Raw genomic sequence first — 26153 nt, 5'->3', positions numbered from 1 at the left:
ATATTCACTTTATAAATTATTTTCATACTAACAAACAATCCCTCAATGGGAACACTTCTATCTAAATCTCGTCAAGATTCCCACTATTAGCCTTCATTATTTACAGAGTTCTTGAAGGCCAGTGAGTAGCTGAAGAGTTCAGTTAAAGAGCCGGTTAACTGACTTTTGTTTTTAATATATGTATGTGAAGACGTAGCTTACAAATTTTTGGTGGTTCTATTTATTTGATTCTAACTCTTTTAAAAAGGAAGATTTGAATGAATTTTTGTGCTCAGCATTTGCTTGTTTTCACTGACTTTGAATGTTTTCCATCTAAGATAACTTTATTTGAATAAATATACATATGTTTAGGCTTATGTTCATAGAGTAAAAGTTTCGCAACCTTAATTTGAAACAGACTGGTATCAAATTTTATCTAGCCTTGTTAGTTCGAAAAGCGATCAAAAATTATTCTGACGTAGCGTGAGCTCTACTTTCACGGATCGAGCACTACTTGCACGTATCGCTTTAATTGACGCTTTAATTTTTAAATTTCGCTTTAATTTTTGATTTAAAAAAAGTTTTCGTTTAAATAGTGCTAATTGTGGTCAGAATGTAAAGTCATTTCGTTATATTTAAAAGTATTTCTGAAATAAAATAAAAGTATTTTTATTAGCTTTACTACAAAAGATATTTAGGTATAGTTAATGAAATACAAATTTAACTTTTTCATCAAAAATTTGCAGTTTCATGCAAATTTAAGTATTTTAATTTATAAAAGTGCTATAAAAGTTTTTTTATAAAACAGTTATGGTATTTTTCCCCCTATCGTGGTAAACTACGCGTTCATGACCAGTTACACGATTTTTATTTTTCGTAATTTAGGTTACCACCAAGAATTTTCAACTTTGAACACCAATCCACTCCGTGAATACGCAGCTTTTTTTAAAATTCCCAACTTCTTAGCCTTAAAGCTAGCAGACAAAAGAACGCCTGTTTAAAGAGCAAGGTCGCAGTTAACTTCAACAAGAATTCTTCTAAGCGAAACTAAATAGCAATTGCGCGAAATGGAGGAAAAAATCTCGTATACCTCTCGTGGTAAGTTGTATGCCAATGGAGCTCTGATATGTTTCGGCTAAAGTATAATTTACATCAGCACGGTAATCTGCTGCCAAGGATTCGTTCATATATAGACTTAATCTGTCTCCTTTGAGCAATGCCGATTTTTATGAAAAACTATGCCTTAGTTTTGTCAAACATATAAGTATGCTTATCATTTCGGATTTAATATTTTAAGCGTGCGCACACATCTAAAAGATTGTTGTTGAGCCCCTTCTTATTATTACTTAAAAAATGTTCTGAAAAAAAAGAAAAAATTTTGGTTACAGATATATTACTAATATGTTAATTGGTGTGTTTTAATAGCTGCTATATATAGTATACGTATCACGATACCTACAAGTACTGGGGAAATAGTATTTTTACTGACCTCTCTCCAAATGGGATAAGTACAGGAGAAAAATTATTGATTATGATAATTTTTGACTATCAGGAGTTGGTCTCGAGCAATAGAATTATGTCAAATGATATGTCATTGTTAGTCTTCATTTTGAGAGGACGAACTTCTAAGAACCTGTTTTGCTCAATCTAATAACGAAAAGCCATCGAAAAAAGCAACAAATAACTATATATAAATAAAACTAGTATTTTTTTAAAGTTATTTAGTTAATTGCGTCCCCATGTCTCTTTTAATTTTGTGCATGATTTTCTAATGTTGATCATTGCCGATTTATTGATTGTTTACATTTATTTGTTTATATTATATTTATTGATTTTTACGTCTTATTAAAAAAAAAAACGAGTATTCAGGTAGTAACAATAATAATAAACTGTAAACGTTGCTTAAGTACAAAATAATATTTTCTATGCGACTCAGCTTGAAAGAAAAAAAAATTAAACTTATTAAAAGGGCAGTGTGTCTGTAACCCAAACTAATGGGAACCAGGAAAAAAATAATTGCATTTTGAAGCTATTTAAAGGTTATTTTTTTCTTGCCTTTTTTAATAAATGATTCGTAAAAACAAATATATATAACTTTCTGTGAAATGTATGAAGCTGCTGTGTGAAATTTCGTTCGATGCCAAGAAAGAGATTTTTTAGTGTTCTTTATTTAATATTTGTCACCAAGTCACTTAGCCGGTTCTTCCATTCAAAGAATACTAAAAAAATAACATTTAGTCGGTTCTTCCATTAAGTATCTTTGAAATGAATAGATTTAGCAACATGTTATTTTGCTAAAAAAGAGCTTTCCCCGAGATATCTCAACTTTTAAAAAATGGCACTTACCCAGTTTTTTCACTATTTAATTTCAACTGTTTCTTTTGCCACTTCCTTTTTCATAGAACGGCCGAAGTTACCCTACTTGATGGTATACATTTTTCTGATTTGTTTTGTACTTTTTTCTGGCTTTAGTATGTAATTAATTGGTAGAATTTTTCTATAGAGCCATATAAAGTTAGGCTTTACAGATAATTAATAAAAATTATAATTTAATAAAGATTAGTCTAAAATATATGGTTTTTTTTTACGAAAAAAACGTTTTTTAGCCATCGATTGCTCATAAAAGTTTCTCAGAGTTAATCATTTTTTACTGCTTATGGTTTCCTATACTCTGCTAAAAAAGAGAGCATAAAATATTTATAAGCAGATTTCACAAAAAAGAAAAAAAACTCCTAAGAAATTGAAATTGTATCCGTAAATCATACTAAATTTCATTTAAGTATGGCTTATATCTACTCAACACAGATCCAGAGATGACCGATATTTGGCTTTAAAGTTTTATGGCTGAATATGTAGGCCGTTCTTGACATATTGGATCTCTTAAGCTTATTCATAATTCAAATCGCCAATATTTGCCAACCTTTAAGCCAATCGGCTTGTTGGGAATCCGCTGCTCTCAGACTTGCTTTCGTCAACTACGTCTAAATTTATGGCCGAAATATTTGTTGGTATCTTACTTCGCATCAAGGCATTTATGGGTTTTGAATTATCGCTTGAATACACGCAAAATACAAATGCTAGGCTAGTTCTTGTCATGGTCAACGATTTAAAGGTCAAGTGTCCGATAAAGAGTTGAGTAATATGGTTAATTTCGTCTAACTTAGATTACAATATTGAATTCAGCTTCAATAATTGATACTTTGGGATATTAAATTGCAATAAAGCATCATGGGCGTATAAGTTTATCTAAGTTGCATATTTGCAATATTATTGGATAAATGTATTTCGCTGCGCACATAGCTTCGATGGTATGTTAATATGTTTTGCATTCACTTAAACAATAATTTGAGTTTAATATATTATTATTTCATTGCACATTTTTATGCATTAAAATGTAAAAAAGAAAGTGGCATTAAATTTAGTTTGAATCAAAATATCAAACTTGAAAAGCTAGTGAGTGCAATCAATACGTAAAAGTGGAAACTAGGAATACATTTTAATCTAATGAGTGTATTTTTCACGTTGTTTCAATCTAAATGGGTTAAGGGTAACTTTAAATATGGTGATGAAGAACGTTGATGAAGTGACGATATTAGACCTAAAAATGTAATTTCGCTAAATTAACATACCGTGTTTTATACGGATTCAGATTCTTGATCTTCAAAACATGAGGGGTAACCCCAATCTGGAAATTATGGTTTCAACCGTTTGGTCAAGAGTGTGATCGATCGAAAATTTGAGACTCCTTAAAGTTTTACTTTTTTACGTATTTCTCCATATCGCTAGATCTTTTTAGGTGAATTGAAATGTTTTGCACATAGTTTTAAAATTACTTTTTCCAAAATTTGAAATGTAAAACCCTACAAACTTTTAAATAATTTTAATAGAGCGTAATTTTAATCGCCGAAATACAAAATTTGAGAATAATCGGTTGTATAGTTTCTGAGCTAGCAATTTTTGTAAAAAAATCTTGTATTTAAAGCTTGATTTCTAAGTTTATTTTTATTTTGCGAGCAGTGCATTATAGATTTATTACATCTTAACTAGTACTGAATTTGACTTTAGTACAAAACGAATTTATAAAGTATTGTGAAAAAAAAAACTGAAAGTAATTTACAAATATCTGAATGTTGAAGAGCTATATCTTATAATTGTATTTAATACAATCAAAGAAATTCAATAAAATCAGCCTAAATAATAATATAATAAGCTTGATTAGCTTGAATATAATAAGCAAAAATAATAAGCTTGATTTCCAAGTTTTTTTTTATTTTGCGCGCAGTGCATTAGATTTATTACATGTTAACTAGTACTGAATTTGACTTTAGTACAAAACGAATTTATAAAGTATTGTGAAAAAAAAAACAAAGTAATTTACAAATATCTGAATGTTGAAGAGCTATATCTTATAATTGTATTTAAAACAATCAAAGAATTTCAATAAAATCAGCGTAACACTGTTGTTACCATAATATTAATACCTTGATTCATAAGAAAGCTTAAAATTACTGAAGGTTTAATAAGGCGTAATATTGAACAATGTTTCCTTTGTAGGAAACTTTGAACAATAGCACAATTCAACACTCCCAAAAATGTTTGCTCAGTTTACTAATCTCATTTCTGAACTGCTTGTTAAATAAATTTTTAATTATTTTATTAGGTTTTGTATTGTTCTGCATATTTTCTACTGACAGATAACTATACATTTTATCGTAAAGTATTTTATTATCTCAAAGATATAATGAAAATCTTAACCGTGAAATAATTGTTTTAATCAGTTAAGTTTTTTTTAAATACTTTTCATACCTTACAGAATTAATGAAGCCAACAATGCGTTTAACAAGTAGAAAATTAGTTCAACCAAATGAGTTTATTTCGTTACGTTAGTTTCATAAAAATTGCTTTACTAACTTTCGAAATTCATTTTCAAAAGAATGTAAAAACAGTTATTTTTATGTAGATTAATTTTAAGATTTAATATATTTTAAGTTACTTTTGTCTACATATTTTCTCGTGTGTTGTGCCTCATTTTACGGAAAAGTATTTCTAATTTATGAACATTATAAGTATTCATTAAGTTATGAACTTTTCAAAATTAAAATATCTTTCACGTATTTTGGCTTTTTATATTTTAAATGGAAGTTTTTCGAAGCATTCACATCATAGTCAAATTAGTTGATACTTTATTTTTATAACATAAAAATTATAAAGCATAAGACATCAAAAAAGATTACGATTAATTATATTAATAATGGAAACTGTCTAAAATTGTACACAAGTTTTAATACTGTTTTTTGTCACAGAATGTTTAAAATTTACGCAAGGTAACTCATTTCAGTGGTTAAAACTGTAACTAGGGGTACAGCACAGCATAAGAATTGTGTTTATGAACGTAATATCAGTTAGTTTTATGAACGGATATAGTTTTATGAACGTAAATATCATCTTACATCTCCAAAGGCTATTTTTCTTTATGGTCTGGCTTTTTTTCGTGCGCATATAAACTGGAACTTTTATCTAATGTTTTTTTTCTAATAATTATTATTAAACAGAGCATTCGAATGGAGCCAAATTTATCTGTTTCATTGTAGTTAGTTGATAACTTGCAGAGCTGGCCAATTTCCCGTTCAAATCATTCAATTACTATGAAACAGCTGGTCTATTTCCCGTCCAAATCATTCAATTACTGTAAAACAGTTACCTATGTCATATGAATTAAATATTTTAAAGCATTTATTAGTAAAATTGAAATTATGATTTCGATATATATATGAGAACCGGTTTGAATGCGCCCGAAAAGCCAGTCCATAATTATGAAGCACCCCTAGCGTAATGCGATTACTATGCGATGGATTCCATGGATTGCTATGCAATTCTCAAACCTTATGATATGCTCTACCTCCACTCGAAGTTTGTAGTAACTGTATTGAATCCCTCTGTAGAGAAATGGAACTAAATTGTGAAAGACCCTTAGAATAAAAAAAAGGGTGACATGGATAAGTACCTTTGATAGACATCTCTATGAGAATAAGAAAAACAAAGTGAAAACCCTAATATCAATGATAGTCAATATTTTCTTTATTATTTCAGTGATAGCGTATGTTTTTCAGTCGTAATTATTTTGACTACCAGGTAGATCTAAAGTTTTTATACCCATGACTGTGAGATTATGAAATCAAACTACAGCTCTCATATCCATGACTAAGAGAATATGGAACCAAACTGCCGCCCTCGTATCCATGACTAAGAGAATATAAAATCAAACTGCAGCTCTCGTATTCATGGCTGTGAGATTATGAAATCAAAGTGAAGGTTTTGTACTATGGCTGTGTGAATATGTAATCTAAGTTAAGTATTGGTATTCATGGCAGTGAGAATATGAAATAGAAGCTAAAAGTAGGTATTCGTGATTGTGAAAATAGGAAATTAAAATCAAGCATTGATAGTTATAATTAGAAGAATGTGATTTGAAAATGCGAAATTGGAATTCGAGATTAAGGAATAGAAGTTGTATTTAAAAGTTTGTTAGAATAGGAAATAATGAGTAACTCATAACGGTGACACAAGTAAAAATAATAACGACAATGAAGTAATCCAATCTTAAATTGAAGAACGTTTTTGAAAATATTTTTCAAAATTAATTACCAACATCCAAAAAAGAAAAAAAATTGCAAATACATGTGACTTTACTTTTAAATATTACATAATTTTAAGTAGAATGGTTATTGATTCAGAAAAAAACATTGTTTAAGTAATTGTTTTTACTATTTTATGTAAATGAAATTCTGAGTGAAGAAATTTTTACTCATCAAGATTTGTAAGGTATTGACAACAAAACGAACAAAATGCTGGTAGAAGTCATAAAATCAATTCCTTACTCAAACAATATTTATTTAAAACAAAATAATGGTTGTAAAGATAAAAGCTTGATTTAAAAAAAATCGAATAAAACTCTAATCTTGATTCAAGAGGGCAAAGATAAAATAAACAAGATCTAGCAGCCCGCACCGACGTTAGGGCGAAATTCTATCAGTGTTCTTAGAACCTGTCTATTTGTGCTTAACAGATAAGCTCGATAGAAAAACCCCTCCCCAACTGATTTTAGGACAAGGGAAAGCTAAACTCAAAACGATGCTTGTCTGGAACACTTCTTATTTTACTTCTACTGGAGATGGCAGGATTGTAGCATCTTTTTTTTTTCTTTTTCTTTTTTTTTTTAGATATCCGATCCTGTACTGAGTGTAGTGAGGTACAATTTCAAGTGCAGTGTCATTTTCTTGGCGAAAAAGCCGTTAAGCCTACTTTAGTGAAAGAACTTTCACTCACAGTCAAGTTTGATTTACCAATCTTTAACTAAAGTTTTTGTTCAACAACTTTCCAATTTAGAAAAACCTTTTTTTTTCCTGGAAGAGAGGCAGTCGATATTGTTACAATAATGACAGACTGTGAGATTGATGGCAATTCTTTCATTTCTTTACAATCATTGGATGTTGAAAAGAGTATAATTTATTAGCTTTTTTTCTTGAATGTTGATATTATTAGATGATCCGAACTGTTGTGTTTTTAATATAAATAATGTAAAAAAGAAAATGTTGTGTTTTTCAATAGAGTATTCTATTTTGACTGGTAAATCGGGATCAGTAAATAATTTTAAAATTCTATATAAATAAGATATAAACTACAAACTCAGTGGCGCGATAGCCCGTAGAGGGCCAAGGCCTACTGTGCCCATCTCAGTTTTTTTTACCTTGGTCTCTGGGGTGCAGGAGCAGATGTTCCGGTGAGGTGGTCAGCCGAACGCGGAACCCCCAGTGTTTAGTTCCCAAGCAAGCTTGGTACTCATTTATCGACGCACTGAAGTGATGAAAGGCTGAGTCAACTTTGCCCGGTCCGAGGATCGAACTAGGACCCTGAGGCATGACAGCGCGAAGCGCTACCTATATAAGATATAGTGGCTCTAAAATGTTATGTAGCACGAAATGTTAAATTTTTTAAGGGTTTCTTGATCAAGATAATTAAAAAAATAAATATGGATTCCCAATGTGCAAAATTTTGAAGGTATCAAGGTGCAATTATAATAGACCCGACTTGCTTCATCGCATCATAATGGAATCTGAGTTTCCTTGACATCTAATTGGAATATTTTGGGTATTGGTATTTTTTTAAAACATTTTTTCTTAACATCAATCAACAGGAAAAAAGAATCTACCAGGGGAATGGAAGAAATAGGCTCAATAAATCCTATGAAATTAAAATCTGTTTTCATGATAATATATCGATTTTTTTTGTTTTTACCAAAACAATTTAAAAACAGCCCTTAAAAATCTTTTTTTAACCAGTATTTTTCATCAAATTAAAATGCAGCGACAGTCGTATCAGTCAGATTTTCTATGACTCAATACAACGTCAGCATGTTGGAAATACGTCGTATTCATTTGGAATATGCAAATTACAAAATAATACATTAGCCTTTGTATTTCAATGATGTGAACAGTAATTTCCACTTCAGTTTTGTGCCGGATGCCACTATATCGTTTAACTTAATTATTATTATTCTAAGGATGTCCACCGAAGTTCTAAATTGGGCAGATCGTAAAATTAATAACATTTTATTTAGCAAAACATCAACAATAGTATACAATTAACAAGCAGACAATACATAACATCTTGCATCCAAGTCTCATACTTAAAATCCAATTAATATAGAAGTATTTGGGGGAGGTTATCCAATGGATGCGCACATGCGCTATCATCAAAGTTTCAGTTTGTATTTCTAAAGTTTCAGTTCGGATTTTAACTTACCACCTATTGTTCAATCGATTGAATAGAATTATCACATTTGATTTGAAAGTTGGAAAGCTTCGTGTGAGATTTGTTCCGTTATGACTCTTCTAGTGTGATAATTAAACTGTCTAATGGTTCGATTGCAAATGTGAGTAGAACACTGTTTTTTTTTAAAAAAAAATTCTTTCTTAGCCAGTGTGGGAAATTATGGTAGCAATGGTTTCAAACAATTGACTACTTGTGTAGCACAAAAAGAGGCAGGAGTATAGATTGGGATGTACCCTTGTACACTGCAACATGCTTCTCACCTTTTCATGGTAAATCTTTTCATGGCAATAATCACCATTAAATTTAATTTTCTTTATGAGTTCTTTGAGAAGTATACTTTCCGACAACGACATTTAAGTGTAAATACAGAGTTCGGCAAATTGAAACAAAATTCTATTCTTTAAATGCTCTTGTTTAATTGATCATAAAACGTATACAGAATAAAAACAAAAGTGTGCGAAATGCAAAAGAGATGTAAATGCCCAGGAAAGGGTTAAAAAAACGAGCTAATACTGTAAATTTCGTTAATGCAAATGTGACGTACTTTAGTGGTTTCTTTTTGAGGACCATGCAAATATTTAATAGATTTAAAACTTTGTAGTTTTTCTACTGAGCGCTTAACCGAAGGGTAGAGAGTTGGGGGAAGACAGTTTAGTATCACTTTTGTTACTTAATAGCCATATCTTATATATACAGGGTGTTCCGCAACTATTGCAATTAATTTCTATGGGAGGTGGAGCATCATAACAGATATGATGAATTGAGCTGAAATTCGAGACCGGAAACGTAATCATACGCCGCTTTGGGCTCTTCCTCTTCGTAAACGTATTGTTCACGCCCCTTTTTACCGGTACTTCTATTTATCAAAAATATCTTAGTTTCATGTTAATTTTATGTTTTCTAATATTTTTTTTCGAAAATTGCATCCAAGCAGACTCGGGTGTGAATAGCTGTTTTATCATTTATGATTTAGTGAATTTGTCCAGTTAGTCAGCGTACGATGATATTTTCTATCATAGGGTCCTATGCGATTTTGAATCCTTATCATGATGTCCTCCTTCCCTCAGAAGTTTGTCGCAAAATTGACGGGACACATAGAAGAAGAAAATAATAGGTAATGAAGAAAATAAAGTCAACAACGTTATATTTCGGTTCTCAGCTAATTCTAGAGTCTTACCTTTGTGTCTAAACTCATTCGATATAATTTAGAAAAAAAATACTGTAATTTAGATGCAAGTACTGTAATGTACGTTTAAGTAATCTTAATTAGTTAAAAGTACTCTTATTAACACACTTTAATAAAGTTTTACTAAACTACTACTTAAAGTTATACAGCTGGAAACATAATATTTTTAACTTTATTAGTGCGTTAAGACATTTTTCAAATTTTTCTGCTCTAAGTGATATTTTATAATTATAATTTTTTAATTTTACTAACAGGAACCGAAAAAAAAATTTAACTTTCACTTGTATACGATTTACATTCTTAAGATCCAATTATTCAATTTCCAATTAAATAATTTATTTTATAGAAGGTAATTATTGAAGAATGAAGCTTATTTTAAACTTAATAAATCATGACTGTCAAGAGTTTTATTAGCAGTAATCAAATTCGTTAAATTATTCAATCTAATTGTATACTACCCATTTATAAATTACTAACAAACGTCATTAATATTTATTAATTCAATTTGGGCAATTATTTCAAACGTTTTTGAAAACATTTTCTGCTTAAACATCTTTGTTCGAAAATTTGTAATTATGTATTCCATGCTCTCCTTCTTTAAAATTTTATTTGTTACACGCATCCAATTAAATGTCATTACTTATAATTTCAGATTTAATTATAGATATTTATTAGAAAAATAAGGAAATGCGTCCGAAGCCGCATACAATTTACACAAATGTTTAATAATACAAGAAAGATTTTATAAAATCTTCTGTTATTTTTCATAAGTATTTTCTGATTTTTAAAGTAGTTTTAAACTCTTAATAGCTGTATAGGATTATAATTTTATACTTTGAATAGCTTTTAAATTATTGCTGTAATTAGATGATAATTTATGTATTTTTGTAAACACATCATTACGTGTACGTGTTTACAAAATATGATAACATGTATGCAATTTTTTCCTTAAGCGGCCTTTACAATAATATATTGTATGCATCTATTGTAATTGGAAAGATTACAGTAAAAGACGGTGTAACGTAACTCTCTAGTTTGATAAAAACCCGGCTTGTGTGGGGGGTCTGGGAACTGGCCTTGCATTAGAAAAGTTCAGGGTTCGAATCCCGGGCAAGGCATGGATGTTCTTTCATTCTCTGTCTGTCCTTGCTGTGGGAGCAACGTTGGCCCTGAAAGAATGGCCAAAGAAATCTGCCCTTCAGATACAGATACCTGTATTAACAAAAGGTCATTTCCCAGATGGGCATTGGAGAAAAAAAGTTTGAAAAGAAAAGTTTACAAAATATAACAGTCGCAAGGATGGTTAAATAAAATTTTGTCATTTAAAAATTTTCTTATTTAAAAAACTTTTAGGGAAAATGCTGATTTAAGCTTGTTGTTGCTGATTTAAATACTGTAAGACTTTCTGCATAGTTATGTTTGCGTAAAAGGTGCAAAGATAATATAAAATTGTTGTAATTGTTTATTTTTCAGATTGAAACTATAATTTACTCCCAAACAATATGAATTAATTAAACAATTGTATTAAATTCTTAAGATGACTATATTAAATCATAGGGATAACTGAAACTGAACAACCTTTTAGCTTTAACCACTTCATTAATTTAACTTAATTCACTTAATTAACTTATTTAACCGCAACTTAAATTTGAATATTAGAGATGATTATGATCAAGAAATATGCGAATTTGTAAGTAGACAAATAGGTGAATTAGTAAAAGAGAAAAGGTTTAAAACAAAAAACGTTTACAAACGAATAACTTGTTATAGCAGTCCACAATGTAATTTTTTTTTCAATTTAGTTTTATTTTTGTAATTGAAGTTATGGCGTTATTCACATGAACATAACGATGCATCATTCTGATGACTGGAAGCACAGTTCAAAAATGACATTGTTGAAACAAAGGTAACGAAGAGATGTAATTACGCGTCAAACTTTCATTGGTGTTTCTTTTCTAATTTAAGTTACAGTGCTATTCGCATGGACATAAAGAGATATCATTTCAGATTTGCTGATGACTGGAAGCACAGTTTAAAAATGACATTGTTGAAACAAAGGTAACAAAGATATGTAATTACCCGTCAAACTCTCATTGTTTTATTTTTATTGAAGTTATGGTGCAATTCATGTGAACAAATTGATGCATCATTTCCGATTTGCTGAAAACGGGAAGCACAGTTCAAGATGTTGAAACAAAAGTAACAAGAAAATGTAATTGCATGCAAAACTCCCATTGGTTTTTCTGCTCCAATTGAAGTTATGGTGCTATTCACATGAAAAAAATGAGGCATAATTTTTTACTTTTCTGATAGCTGAAAGTACAGTGCAAGTAATGACATTGCTAAAACAAATATAGCAAAAAGGACCTTCAATAAAAGTTTTGTCTAAAACTCAGCGAATCTACCCAGTTTTCATGCAAAATCTTATTATTTTTTTTAAAGTACTCACAAAACTGAAATGAATAGTTGTTTTGTGTTTTGGCGGATAAATTGATCGAGATTGATTGAGATTTTCGGCATAAGATTTTCATTTAAAAATTAAGAACGCTTTTTTTTTATCTTTTTATTTTCTTTAAATAAAAAAAACTTTTTTTAGACGTTTTCATTATAACGTATTAATTTTTAATAGCATTTCTGTTGACTTAATTCTTTTTTCTTGGCTTTTTCTGGTAATTGAAAAACTGAGATGTTCAGCTTTCAAATTTTTTTTCAAAAATTACGATTGATTTTTATGTTCTCTGTTTCGCTTTACGACATTTTCAAAAACGTTCTTGATTGGCCTTATTTTTTAGAGTTAATTTATGAATACGTTTTTCCAGGAAATATTATTCAGAGCATCGAAATTTTAGTTTCAGTGTTGCTATGCTGCTAAAAGATTTTGCTATTTGGCCCCAAGTGTACTGCGTTCAGCCGATTTTTTTCTTTTTTTTGCCGAATATTTGATTTTTGATCAAATCACAATTCATTACCACATTCGACCAAATCATATTCGTTGCGGAAATAAAAACTAAGGAAAAATAACTACGATTTACGATAACTCTACCGAAACACCGTATAAAAAGGGATTATTTAATTGTGCGATTAACAATCACGTGTCGTAATAACATCATAGTTAAATAACGGGTTCGTCAAAATCATGTGGAAAAGTATAGAAATAATTGGGAAAAAATATATTTATGCTGAACTCAGCACGAATAAAGCTTGTCAAATGCATGATTTAAAATTTGTATGTCGAAATAGAACAATTGGTATTTTTTATAATACGTGGGAACGTATAGCAATAACTGCCGAAAAAATTGTTAAAAAAAGAACGAATTTAAAAAAAAAAAGATAAAAAATCACTTAGATTTAAGATGAAATCGTCACAAATAAAGTGCACAAAAATTTATTATTTAAATTTGCGATATGAAACTCTCGTCGTAATAAAAATTCGGAATTATCGAAATCACGTAGAAAAGCGGAAATAACTGTTTAAAAAAAAATAATTTATATTTACGAAAAAATCAGCTTAAAGAAAGCGCCTTAAACAAACAGCGTACATTTACTAAAGAATCTGTTAAAATTGATTGTGTCAAAACGTGATGACTTAAAAGTAAGATTAAAAATTGCCATTTTTTTAATTTTTTTTTTATTGTGTTTAGAAGCTCTCGCGGGCCGCACTTCAGTAGTCGAAGGGCTGCATTTGGCCCGCGGGCCGCAGATTGTGCACCCCTACTTTAAAATTTCAAACTTAATTATTAAATAAATTTTTAAACTAGTATACACTGAATTTGAAATTTCCTCAATTTATTTGCAGAAATTTTCAAGCAATGTAGATAGTTAAAATTTTGCAATATTTTTTTTCTAGTCTAGTTGTTGAAGTCTCTATACTCTAAAAATTACAGTTGTTTAAATTAGCTTCTCTTTTAAGTTTTTAAGTGTTTGGGTATTTTACTTTTAACATGACTTAACGCTTCGTAATACAAAATACGTTCCAGTTACAAAAATGCGTTCCAGTTATAGAAGCGCGTTCCAGTTATAGAAGCGCGTTCCAGTTATAGAAGCGCGTTCCAGTTATAGAAGCGCGTTCCAGTTATAGAAGCGCGTTCCAGTTATAGCGCGTTCCAGTTATAGAAGCGCGTTCCAGTTATAGAAGCGCGTTCCAGTTATAGAAGCGCGTTCCAGTTATAGAAATGCGTTCCAGTTAATACGTTCAGTACACTCAATATACATGTTATTATAATACATTTAATATGCTTGTTATTAAGATAAATTGTTAATTTATGCATTAATATTTACCCATAAATTGTTACAAGAATTTTTCAGTACTCATTCATCAAAAAGAAATGTGTTTTCCTACGTAATCAAGTGGTTTAAGTCTCTATACTCTAAAAACGTGTTAGTTATTTGAATTTATTTCTTTTAATTTTTAAATTGTTTGGGTATTTAATTTTTCAACAAGGGCACTTTAACACTCTTATTCAATCTACGCATTAAATGGGGATTTTTTTTTTATGAAGATAAATTATTTCATCACAGCGATTGAAACAACTGTTATTTGCCAATTATAGTAAAGTGTCTAGATTAACCTACATTGCTATTAAATGCTAACGTTTTACATGATAATATGGTAACTGATAATATAATTCAACCTGGCACTTCAGTAAATTTGCAGCAAATGTGAGTGACATTGTACAGTGTTATGCATCATAATGGGAATGTACAACGCGAATTGTATAGCTTGAATATAATACATACTCATTACCGTATGTGCGCATTATTTTGCAATACAATATGTATCATAATGATATTAAAATTGGGATATTTCATTAAATGCAATAACATTTGTTCGATAAAGTTAGAATTTTAGATCACTTTAATAAATTGCTAGATGAGCTATTTTCTATAAATACTTCTTTTTTTTCATGCCATGTGAAAACGATATTTTATTCGTTTGAATAGGTTTTTTAGTCCAAGTAAAAAAGTGTAAGATTATATAAGCTAAAATGAATAATATGAATCAGCTAATCTAAACGTGCCAGCTGATATAAACATATCAGCTAAAATTAATATTACTCTAGGATAAATTATGCAATTTAAGGCTGTTATTCAAAAAGTTGTTGTAATAATTTATTTCACATATTCAAAAAAAAAAAGTCAAACAACGAGTTGTTCAAATTTTCAAATAGTTTTCTGAGTAATGGAATTAAATAACAAATATTAGCCTTCTTTAAGGCGAAGAACAGAACTTTGGATATTTTATTTGAAGGTTATTAATTATACGTTCTAAAAAATTTAGAACAGAAAAATCAATAGAATAATGTGCAAAAGGTAGCAAAAATCATATCGAATTACGAAGGTTTATTTTAACAAGGTGTCAACATTAAAATAACTAAAAGGAATACTGAATATTTTTAAAACGGCTCCATTTTTAAAACACATTTATACATTTACTTATTAAAACATATTTTGATTAAAACGTGAGTTTTGATTCATATCTTTTAGACTTTTTTTTATAATTTTTTAAATATAATTTTATAACACATTCATAAAATTATTTCGTAAAATATTTTTAAATACATCCTTGCACCTACACTACATTTGAAAACATACTTTTAAAACGCTTTTATACAACTGCCTTTAGTTATACATTTTAGTTTTTCAATGTTTTAACGTACTTATTTATACAATATTTTAAACATATTTATTCACTTATTCTTTAAAACATAATTTAAAAATGCATTCATAAACCTCTTCTGAAACTCATCTTTAAAACACATTTTTATGCTTTTAAAACAAGACATGTACTTATTTAGAAAATTACTTTAAAATACTTTCATACGACCGCTTAGTGTTTTACCTTTAAAATCTTTTTTATGCACTTAATTTTTAAATTAAATTTGGAAAGCACATTCATAAAAAAATGTTTTGTTTTGGTAAACTCTTGTAAACACATTCACCAGCTTTTTTTTGGAAAAAAATGCTTTTAAATTTTTTTTTAGTTATTTCGTTTTGATTTGATTATTTTAAGTATCTTATTTTCGCATTGTATGTAATTACACACCTACTTTTTTAAAATGTTCTTTTAAAAATGTAATTATTGTATGTAATTGGATACCTACATACAATGTAAGCATTTATTATTCTATGTAATTACATACCTACATATACAAATATATAATTGCGCATTGTATGTAATTATATACTTATTGAAATGTTCTTCATTTCCCTTTCATATACTATTTAAAATATATTTTTAAAACAAACTTACCGAATAATTCTTCCAGTTAAAATTATTTTAACACCGTATTTTTTGTGATTTATGCTTTTTTATTTTTATGATTTTTTAACCTATTTATTATTTATGGTTATATAAAAATTTCTCCGGACATTATAAATGTCATATTTATAAGTAATTTCTTATAATTTCATAAACAAATAAATGAAATAAGAATTCAAAATGAAGCATGTATCTCAAAATTTAAAGAAGTTTGTATTACTTTTATATTTTAAGTTTTATGTTAAAAATAAGCATGAAAAAAATGGTAGATAGTGTCTAGAATGAAAAATGATGAAAACTGAGGGAAAGAAGCGCTTTGAGAACACAATAAAGGCGGTTGAACCATTAATTCTCCTTCAAATAATTCTCCTCTCCAGACGAATGAAATTTAAAATAAAATTTATCAACGACAAGAATTGTAGAATGATTTTTATTTGTCAGGGAAACAGAAACAAAATTTTAGTACAAACGAAAAAAAAATATATGAAATACCTAGTGACCTATTTTTGTAAACTTTAAGCTTTAAGATTACCAAGTGACCTATTTTACTACGTTTTATGTTACTTTAATGACAGCAATATCGCTCAAAAAACTTCCTAAATTTTGTGTAATTAATATTTAGCTATTTCGAAATTGTATTATACAATTCATAAAATTGTTTGAAATAATTGAATAAATAAACAAAATACTTGAATAAACGGTACAGTTAGTTGCATTCGTCTTAACACTAGATAGCCCAAAGGAACTTATTTCGACTGCTCTTTAATTTCAGTTAGAAAAACTATGATGTATATAATGACACAATTTCTTAGAATTTTGTGACATTTTGTTATGTAACTGTAAATAAAAATAATGAATCACAATAAATTAAATTGTAAAATAACTGAACTATTTTCAATAATTTTTTCGACATTAAACATAAAGGATTAAAGTTCCTCAATTTTATAACATTTCTGATAATGATTTCCTCCTTTACCGATTTTTATGAAATAGAGATTTTATATCAGAGACAATATTACAGAAATTTTTAACCTAAATTTAAAATATATTTTTCATTTTGTTAATAGAAAATCCAGCATATACCTCATTTACTTAGAACATTAATAAATCAAAATAATGTAAGAAAAGAAATTTCGTGCAGTGTATAGTGAATTGCTCTGTGTAAAGAAAATTAATAATTGTATTTTCTTGAATTTAGAATGCATCTCATATTTCTGAATTCTTGAAAATGAAGAAAATTAGTTTTAAAAGAAAAAAAACTAATAAACTCTATCATAAATTTAATTTTTTTTTTATAAGTATGTTTTATTTTTGCGCTTAAACTTTGGAATGTAAAAAAAAATATATTTCGAATTCTCTCTTCTATACTTAAAGCAACCTTTGAACGCCTACACGTTACTGAATAATGTTTCGCATCAAATTTGAATTTAAAGTTAGACAGTTAAAATTTAGTGATTTGATCAAAAATATATATTTAAAAATAAAATAAAATTGAATATCGACTTACTCTAATGTCATCCCATTATATGAAAAGAGGATAAAAAAAAATCCTTGTTTCCAATTAACCTGAAAAAACTGGGTTCGAAAAAAGAGCAATGACAATCCGAAACTTCAAGTTTCATATCTCGAGATATCTTTGAATGCCATAAATGACATGAAAATTTATGCATCGCATAAATATTTGATTGAATTTCATTCCCTCAAGAGACTCGTGAATTTGATATGTTGCTTTCAAATTCCTATTCCTTGAATTTATGGTAGTTCATAAAAATGTGCAGCTAAAAATATTATAAATAAACTTCCGTTTCAAATAAATAGTTTTGTTTAATGTTTTTTTCTTCAGAAAAAGCTTTATTTGTCAAAACAAAAACAAATATATAAATTAGATTTCTCGTTCTCAATTTGTCTTTTTGCATGGTTTCAGTTACCTTTATGCCTCATTTTTTTCTTTCTTATTTGTTTTATGAATGTGAGATGTTCCGTAACATCCCGTAATGTATAGTTTTAGAATCCTTGTTCAAAAAGTTAGCACACTCAATGTCGCGTATCAATATTTAAGTGACGTCACAAATGGTATTCTTATAATGTTATTAATACTCAATTTTTTATAGTTTTTGAAACTAACAGATTCCCATCTCTACCATTCTGAAATTTTACTGATATTTTTCAATAGTATTGAAGTTAATTCGTTTTAAGAAGAACAGTAACTGTTGACGCAAATGAAGTATATAAAGATTTGTTGCAGTTTAGAAAAAAAATAGCCTCAAACACCAAGTTTGATTGTGCATCAGTTCATGAAAATGTTGAAACTTTTGGTGTTGTCGGTTTTAGAAATGGTTGCAGAAGCTGAAGAAGCTTATTTAGATTGGCCAAAACCACTGAAAACATTTGCGGAAGGGCTCTGAGTTCTTGAAATAACAAGTATCAGGGGTCTGTTTAGAAGAAATTTGGGTCCGTGAACGGACCCTTCACAAAATATCTTTTCATAAAAACGGACCCTTCACAAAATACTTTAACTTAAAAACGGACCCTTCACAAAATATTTTAACTTAAAAACGGACCCTTCACAAAATATTTTAACTTAAGCAAATTTGTGAAGGGTCCGTTTTTATCTTCATTATTATTCTGTTATTCGAATAAACCCTTTCCAGGGCAGAAAACAAGAAAGATGGATGTAAACGAATTAAGTTTTGTCTTCGGCAGACGATTCTTCCATTATTCGTCCGAAATTAATATTCTGCGTTCAGTATAGGCTAAATACCAAATATTTGTATGTTGCATCTCTAATTTAGAAGCAGCAATTGTTGTTTATTTTTTAAAATTTAATTCTTTTAATTAAAGTTTTACAGTGTTGAGCATAATCTTGTATGTCTTTACAATTTAAAAACTCCTTGAAAAAGCTTTTTTTTGCAATAACGGACCCTATTTGCACAAATTCATAAAAGCGGATCCTGGTTGAAATAATGTGAGTAGTTTTTTCACAATTTCACGAAAAACGGACCTTTCACAAAATGTCTGGACAGACCCCTGAGTATTTTGTACTCCAGAGGTCTGTTAAGAAGAAATTTGGGTCCGTTAACGGACCCTTCACAAAATATCTTTTCATAAAAACGGACCCTTCACAAATTTGTTTATCCTCATTGTTTTGTTAATCGAATAATCCCCAGGAAGGGGGGGGGAAGAAAGACAGATGCAAACGAACTAAATTTTGTCTTCGGCAAGCGCTTCTTTTATTCGTTCGAAATTAATATTCTGCGCTCAGCAGTATTGGCTAAATACCAATTATTTGTATGTAGCATCGCTAATTTAGTAGCTGCAATTGCTGTTTATTTTTTGAAATTTAATTTTTTCAATTATAATTTTACAGTATTGAGCATAATCTTGTATGTCTTTACAATTTAAAAACTCCTTGAAAAAGTTTTTTTTTGCAATAACGGACCCTATTTGCACACATTCACAAAAACGGACCCTGGTTGAAAGAATGTGACTTAACGTTTATTTTATATTCACAAATTACGAGTAATTTTTTCACAATTTTACAAAAACGGACCTTTCACAAAATGTCTGGACAAACCCCTGTACTCATACGAACTTGTACGAAACGAGCAGCAATTTGTTATAAATGTCAGAAATTTATTGCTTGCGATTAAAAAAATGTTCAAACCAAAATTTCCAAGTTTTGTTTCATATGTAATTTTTTTTTGCAGCGTAAAAATATTTGCATTAAGTAGATAATTTTTTTTTGTCAATTAAAATTTTTTTAAAAAATCATAAATTTAATTATTTTTAATTCCATTACTTAATCACTTTTCATACATTTTTAAGCTATTTGATATTTTAAATTGATCCGCATTCGTCATTTTCCCACATAGATACAGTTCGTAATGAATAATACCACGAGAAACTATTAATCGAGATTCTACAGAAATTTTTATTATCTAGAACAGGGGTTTCCAATTTACATGAGGCCGGGGGCCGCAATTTAAAACAGCAGTCAAATGGTTGGTAACCACTGATCTAGAAACAATTAAAATATATATAAGGGTAAAGTATTTGTAACGAACATTATGGCAACCAAAATCAGATAGGTTGTGCATAAAGCTATGATTTCTTATACGTGATTGTACTTTTCTTTGTACCTTATCAACTGTGATTAATTCTGAAGAATCGACTGATAACATATGGGGGTATCCATTACCATGATCTTGTTATTAGGGAATAAGAACGTGACTCTTTGTTAGTGGAAACAAAGTCACACCCGTGGTGTAATATAACGTGTGTTCTGAATAGAAAGTTGTATGTTCTGTACCAATCTTTGCTAAAAAAATTAAAATAGAAAATTTATTGCTTAAAAAATTATGCATAACAAACTACACAAATTATATAATATTAAGAAATGCAAAGCCAATTTATTTAAAAAATAATGCATTGCTAATTTATTAAAAAAATGCGTAGCTAGTTTATTAAAAAAATGCGTAGCTAGTTTATTATTTCTAAAATAATGCATAGCTAATTTATTAATTCAAAAATAATGCATAGCTAATTTATTAATTCAAAAATAATGCATAGCTAATTTATTAATTCAAAAATAATGCACAGCTGATTTATTAATTCAGAAATATGCATCGCTAATTTATTACTTAAAAAATAATGCTTATCCAATTTATTATTTTAAAAAAATGCATCAAAAATTTATTATTTAAAAAGGCATAAATTATTTTACGAGAGTTCAAAAACTATGCATCATCTCAATTGAAACCCGAAACAATTCTTAGTTATCATTTTTCCGTGCGTATTAAATCCGTTTTTAAAAATTTCACATGCTATCAAACCGAATTACGATAATTGAATGAGAATTATACAATATATATTTCTTTCTTTAATTTTATGTTATTGTCTTTTCATTAATGCAACATTTAATTAATTTTTGTGTTAGATTATTTCATTATTTAGTGCGATTTAACTTTATAGTTATATACTGACGTCATAGTTTTTGAAAATTCTCATATATGTTTAGAAATATTTATAGAAAAAATGCTTTTAAAAATCCTATTTTGTCCAAAACTCACTCAGACCAGATAGCACTAACATAAGGTCGGATATAAATTGTTCTGTTAATTTACTAAAATTTAGTTTTTAATTTTAACCTAATTTTAATTAAAACTGGATATATTCACCTAACAACAAATGAAAAATCTATACGGATTTTGTTTTAAAAATTAATTTAAGAAAAGTGGAAAAGAAATGTTTTAGTGTAAGAAAACGCTCAGAAAAATTTAAAGTATATGTTGTATTTTTTAGTGAAAACAATTGAAAAAAGGTATAAAATATAAAATTTCGAGTGTACATGTTTTGAAACATAAAATGTTAATTATTTTTAATACCTTGAAAGTGTGTTAAAATATTTCAACGATGATTTTTGTGCATTTTTATTCTGTACCGCATTTTTCGAACTTTGTTTTTGAAAATAATAACTTGACCCCTGCTAACTAATAAGTGTGATGTCGACAAAATTATAGAATAAAAAAAAATTAACACTGGATAAACAAAACTATGTATTTTTGAATCGTACTATGTACTTTTGGAAATACTGTTTTGTTTTCTTTAAGGTATGGCTATTATAGAATTGAATATCTTGCCTGATATACGATGACAGGAACAGCAATGGGTCCCACTAAACTGAAAGTTTCTATAAAATAAAATCCTTTTTCTCTTGTTACTACAGGAAGATTTTCTCTAGTCCATAATGGCAGTATGATGCTGAACACATGGCTTAAAAATTTCGCTATCGCATACAACGACAACGATATTAACCAACCTATAAAGAAACAAAATTACTTTTTAAAGAGAGAAAACAGGAACATACAATTCATTCAAACATATAATAAAATGAACTGTTGTAAATGTCTTTGTGTGGCTTTGGATTTTACAAAGAGGCTGTGACTGCAAACTATTTTGGAATTGTAGTAAGTACTTCCCTACTTTAAGGAGACTAATTTCGTTGGAGAACTTGATTTTCACCTATGATCAAAGTGGTTTTGAATAAGAAATTGGCTTATATTAAAACGCAAGGGAATAATTAAGAATTATTTATTCATATTTACACGAGCCAGTTTGATTTCCCAAAACATTCTTTTTTTTCGAATTAGTTCGTTTAACCTACAATTTTTATTCCTTTTGAAAGCCAATATTTAATTTAAGAAAGGCAAAACTTTTAAATACTTGCAATGTTTTAATTGTTTAATTATCTTTTATTTCTTCTGAGAAATACATCGAAGTACATCGAAAATACGTCCCCTTCCTTTGAAACAACATCAGTGTTTCATGAGTGCGCATGTGAAAGTGTGATCAAAGTGATTATCTATTTTTCGTAGTGGCTCGTTTATGTGTTAGCTATATGTGGTTTTAAATACGCAATTTCTGTTAACGCTCAGCTGCAGCCATAGGGTCATTTTCAGAGCTTTTCAGAACGAAAAATTTATTGCGCTAGAGCCGTGTTACTATTCTCAACTAATGTAAAAAGTAGTTACCAGGAATCGCTACAAACTATTTTTTTTTTGCATCTATCGCACTACAAAAACACTATTTTTTAAAAATGAAAGTAGCACACTACACTAGAAACTACGTAAAAAAGTTGCGACTACAGTAGTTTCACTACTAGTAGCGCACTACTTACTACCACTGATCTTTTTTAAACAATTGCATGCCTATATATTTTTTAAAATAATTTAAGTGATAATTGTTTTTAATATTATTACGATTATTTATTCTAATCACTATTCATAGGAGTTTAAATATTTTCATTCAAATTATAATTTTTTTTTTAAATTTTGATCAATCCACCTAAAAAGAATCTGTCTAAAGATTTTTTTTTCTTTTTTCTTCTGGTAATCTGAAGATTTATTAAGAAGCTATTTACATTACAGACATTATAATTAATAATCAATTATACATACAACAATATAATTATAATATAGATATTTGTTGAACATCAATCATTGTAGTTTTACGTAAATTAAATTTCTTAGAAAACTTTGGGTATAAATTAAGCTTTCTTAAGTCTGATGTAGCCCAATTATATTTCCTCATTAGAGGTTGCAAATTATAATTTATGAGAGGAAAAACATAAACGTTATTAAAATCTAATGATTCGCGTTTGAGGAAAGCAAGAATAAAGATTTGAAACTTGTTTGATTGTCGAGAGAAACTTGTAGGTATTTCTTATAACTGTCTTTAAACTCTGTTTTCTCTGCAAATATGATAGATTATTTTTATATTTTCAGTTCCACACCCTTGCTTTGCATGCATGGTTAGATATTAATAAAAATTTTGCTTTTCTCGGGCCTAAAAATTAAATTGCTATCCATATTGTATATGATTTTTAGACATGTATTATGAAAACTTATTTTAAAGGTACTGTATTAATGAAGCCGATAATACAATACGACGCATTGCAATATAATCCCGGATGTATTTAAGTATGTACTTATTTATGATAGGTACAATATATAAAACAAAACAATGTGCTATTCCCTTCAATTAATTCCTCGTTCTGAAACTAAACTCTTAGTAAACAGAACAGGTGTCTCAAAATTACATGATTTTCCCACTCTCCACACTTTCCCTCTCCATTACCTTGGTTTTTCCCCACACCATTATATTTCCACTTCCTACTGAAACGTATTAATGTGGAGAGAAAAGTAGGATATTCCTTAACCATGGTAACAGAGGGGGGGAAGAAATGTGGAGAGGGAGAGAAAATCGCGTTGAGACATGTATTCTTTTTGCAAAAAATATAGTATCTGTCAGTCGTAACCTTTTACAAAAGAAATAACGCAAAATTCTACAAAAACTAATTCACCATTTTTTTATTCTTTTTCATCCCTCGTCCAAAAACCAAAACAAATAGAAAAATCATATCTATAATATCAAGCTTTTAGCTCGCAACATCAGAAAATGCGTGTTATTACATCACGTGACCCTGACACCTTCCCCCCAGAGTCATATTAGATCCCAAGATCGAATATGGCAAATAGTTTAAGGGTCACACTTTACACATAAACAAACTATGTTTCACATTCACCCAAATATTCACTGAATCTTAGGTTTAACTTAACACTAGGTATTTACTTTAATCACCTAATAATAATAATAGGAAAAAATGTTCAGAGTCTTATTTTAGTTTATATTTACAGTCTGGACAATGCATCTGCATTACTAAGTTTCGATCCTTTGATGTGACTTGCCTCAATATCATGGCGTTGAATGGCTAACGCCCATCTCTGCAACCTCGGGCTTTGGGGTGTCGCACTCGTCAGAAATACTAGGGGATTATGATCAGTTAATAAAATAATCTTAGCACCACAGAGTAAGGTTTCAAATCTCTGCAAAGCCCAAATAATAGCATAAGCTTCCCTTTCAATTGTAGACCATTTCTGTTGAGTTGAATTCAGCTTCTGGCTACCGAAAGCTATGGGACGAATATTTCCTTCTTCATCTAACTGACCTAAACAACATCCGACCGCATTTTGAGATGCATCCGTATGCAAGTAGTATGGTTTCTCTATGTCTGGGACTTGTAACTCTGCGATCTTACATAGCGACGTCTTCAATTCCTTGAATGCCTTCTCAGCTTCTTCGCTCCAAGGAATCTCATTAGGAACTTTCTTTTTAGTAAGCTCTGTTAGTGGAAGAGCAATCTTTGCGAAGTTTGGAATATACTGCCTGTAAAAGTTGCATAATCCCAAAGCACTTCTCAGTTGTTTTTTGGTTTTGGGTGCCTCTAATTTCTGTATTACTCTTATTCGTTCTTTGTCAGGAGCATGTTTACCTGAACCAATAATATGTCCTAAGTATTTAACCTTTTGTCTAGCAAATTCGCACTTTCTCAAGTTCACGGAGAAATTAAAATATTCCAATCTCTTAAAAACTTCTTCAAGATGAATCAAATGTTCCTCCCACGTATCAGAAAATACTGCTAAATCATCGATATAAGCACAAGTGAAATCAGACATGGACTGAACCACTTTAGACATAGCTCTTTGGTAGGTTGCAGCAGCATTTCTTAATCCAAAGGGTAATACATTCCATTGGTACTGGCCTCGGTGAGTTCGGAATGCTGTGAGGTGTTTGCTGCCGTTCTCCATCGGTATAGCCCAATATCCCTTCAACATATCTAGCACAGTAATGAATTTCTTCTTTCCTACTAAGAAATTCAACTCCATCATATTTTGCATTGGATATGCATCCGGAACGGTAAGAGCATTCAAACTTCTGAAATCAATGCATAACCTGATTGTTCCGTCTTTCTTATGAACACATACTACCGGGTGTGCTATCTCACTTACCACCGGTTCAATCAGTCCTAACGCTAGCAATTCATTGATCTGTGCATCCACTTTCCCCTTTAAGTTTTCTGGTATCTTATACGTTTTTGGTTTCATCGTATCCTCCTCAGCTTTCAGCTTTATCGCATGTTTCCCAACTTTAGCTATCCTTATCTTCCCCGAAAACAACGTTTTGCGTCTATGTAAAAGATCTTTCAATTGATTTTGTTGCATTTTGGGTAAGTAATCCAAATTTAATCCTTTCAATGCTTCATAGCTTTCCACATCTGTAGGAAGAGTTGGTGTTTCGTATATTTCACCAAATTCATCATCAATATCATAGACAACTCCAACTGTTTGAATTCTCGCTTTGTATTCTCTCATTTTGTTAACATGCAATAATCTTAAATTTCCTTCAGGCATTTGCAAATAATACGAATTCGGTTTCACTCTTCTAATTACCTTTACTGGACCTATCCATCTGGCATATAATGAATTGGATGAATCATGCATTAGCACAAGTACTTGATCTCCTGGCGCAAATTCCCGGTATTTTTTCCTTCTATTGTAA

The 26153-nt window shown here is 29.4% G+C and overlaps 1 protein-coding gene across 1 annotated transcript in view; it reads right to left on the bottom strand.

Annotated features, from left to right (window-relative positions):
* LOC107444471 (beta-alanine transporter-like) overlaps positions 1 to 26153 on the bottom strand; it is a 293044-nt gene that overhangs the window by 49630 nt on the left and 217261 nt on the right. Inside the window, exon 8 of the mRNA XM_071179361.2 lies at positions 21896 to 22074. Within this exon, the coding sequence (XP_071035462.2) occupies positions 21896 to 22074 (179 nt within the window). The remainder of the gene's footprint in view (positions 1 to 21895; positions 22075 to 26153) is intronic.

Source organism: Parasteatoda tepidariorum, chromosome 1 (assembly GCF_982258835.1).
Source record: "Parasteatoda tepidariorum strain Cologne lab strain chromosome 1, Ptep-v5.0, whole genome shotgun sequence".
Classification (NCBI taxonomy): domain Eukaryota; kingdom Metazoa; phylum Arthropoda; class Arachnida; order Araneae; family Theridiidae; genus Parasteatoda; species Parasteatoda tepidariorum.
This window is presented reverse-complemented; position numbering and strand designations above follow the sequence as displayed.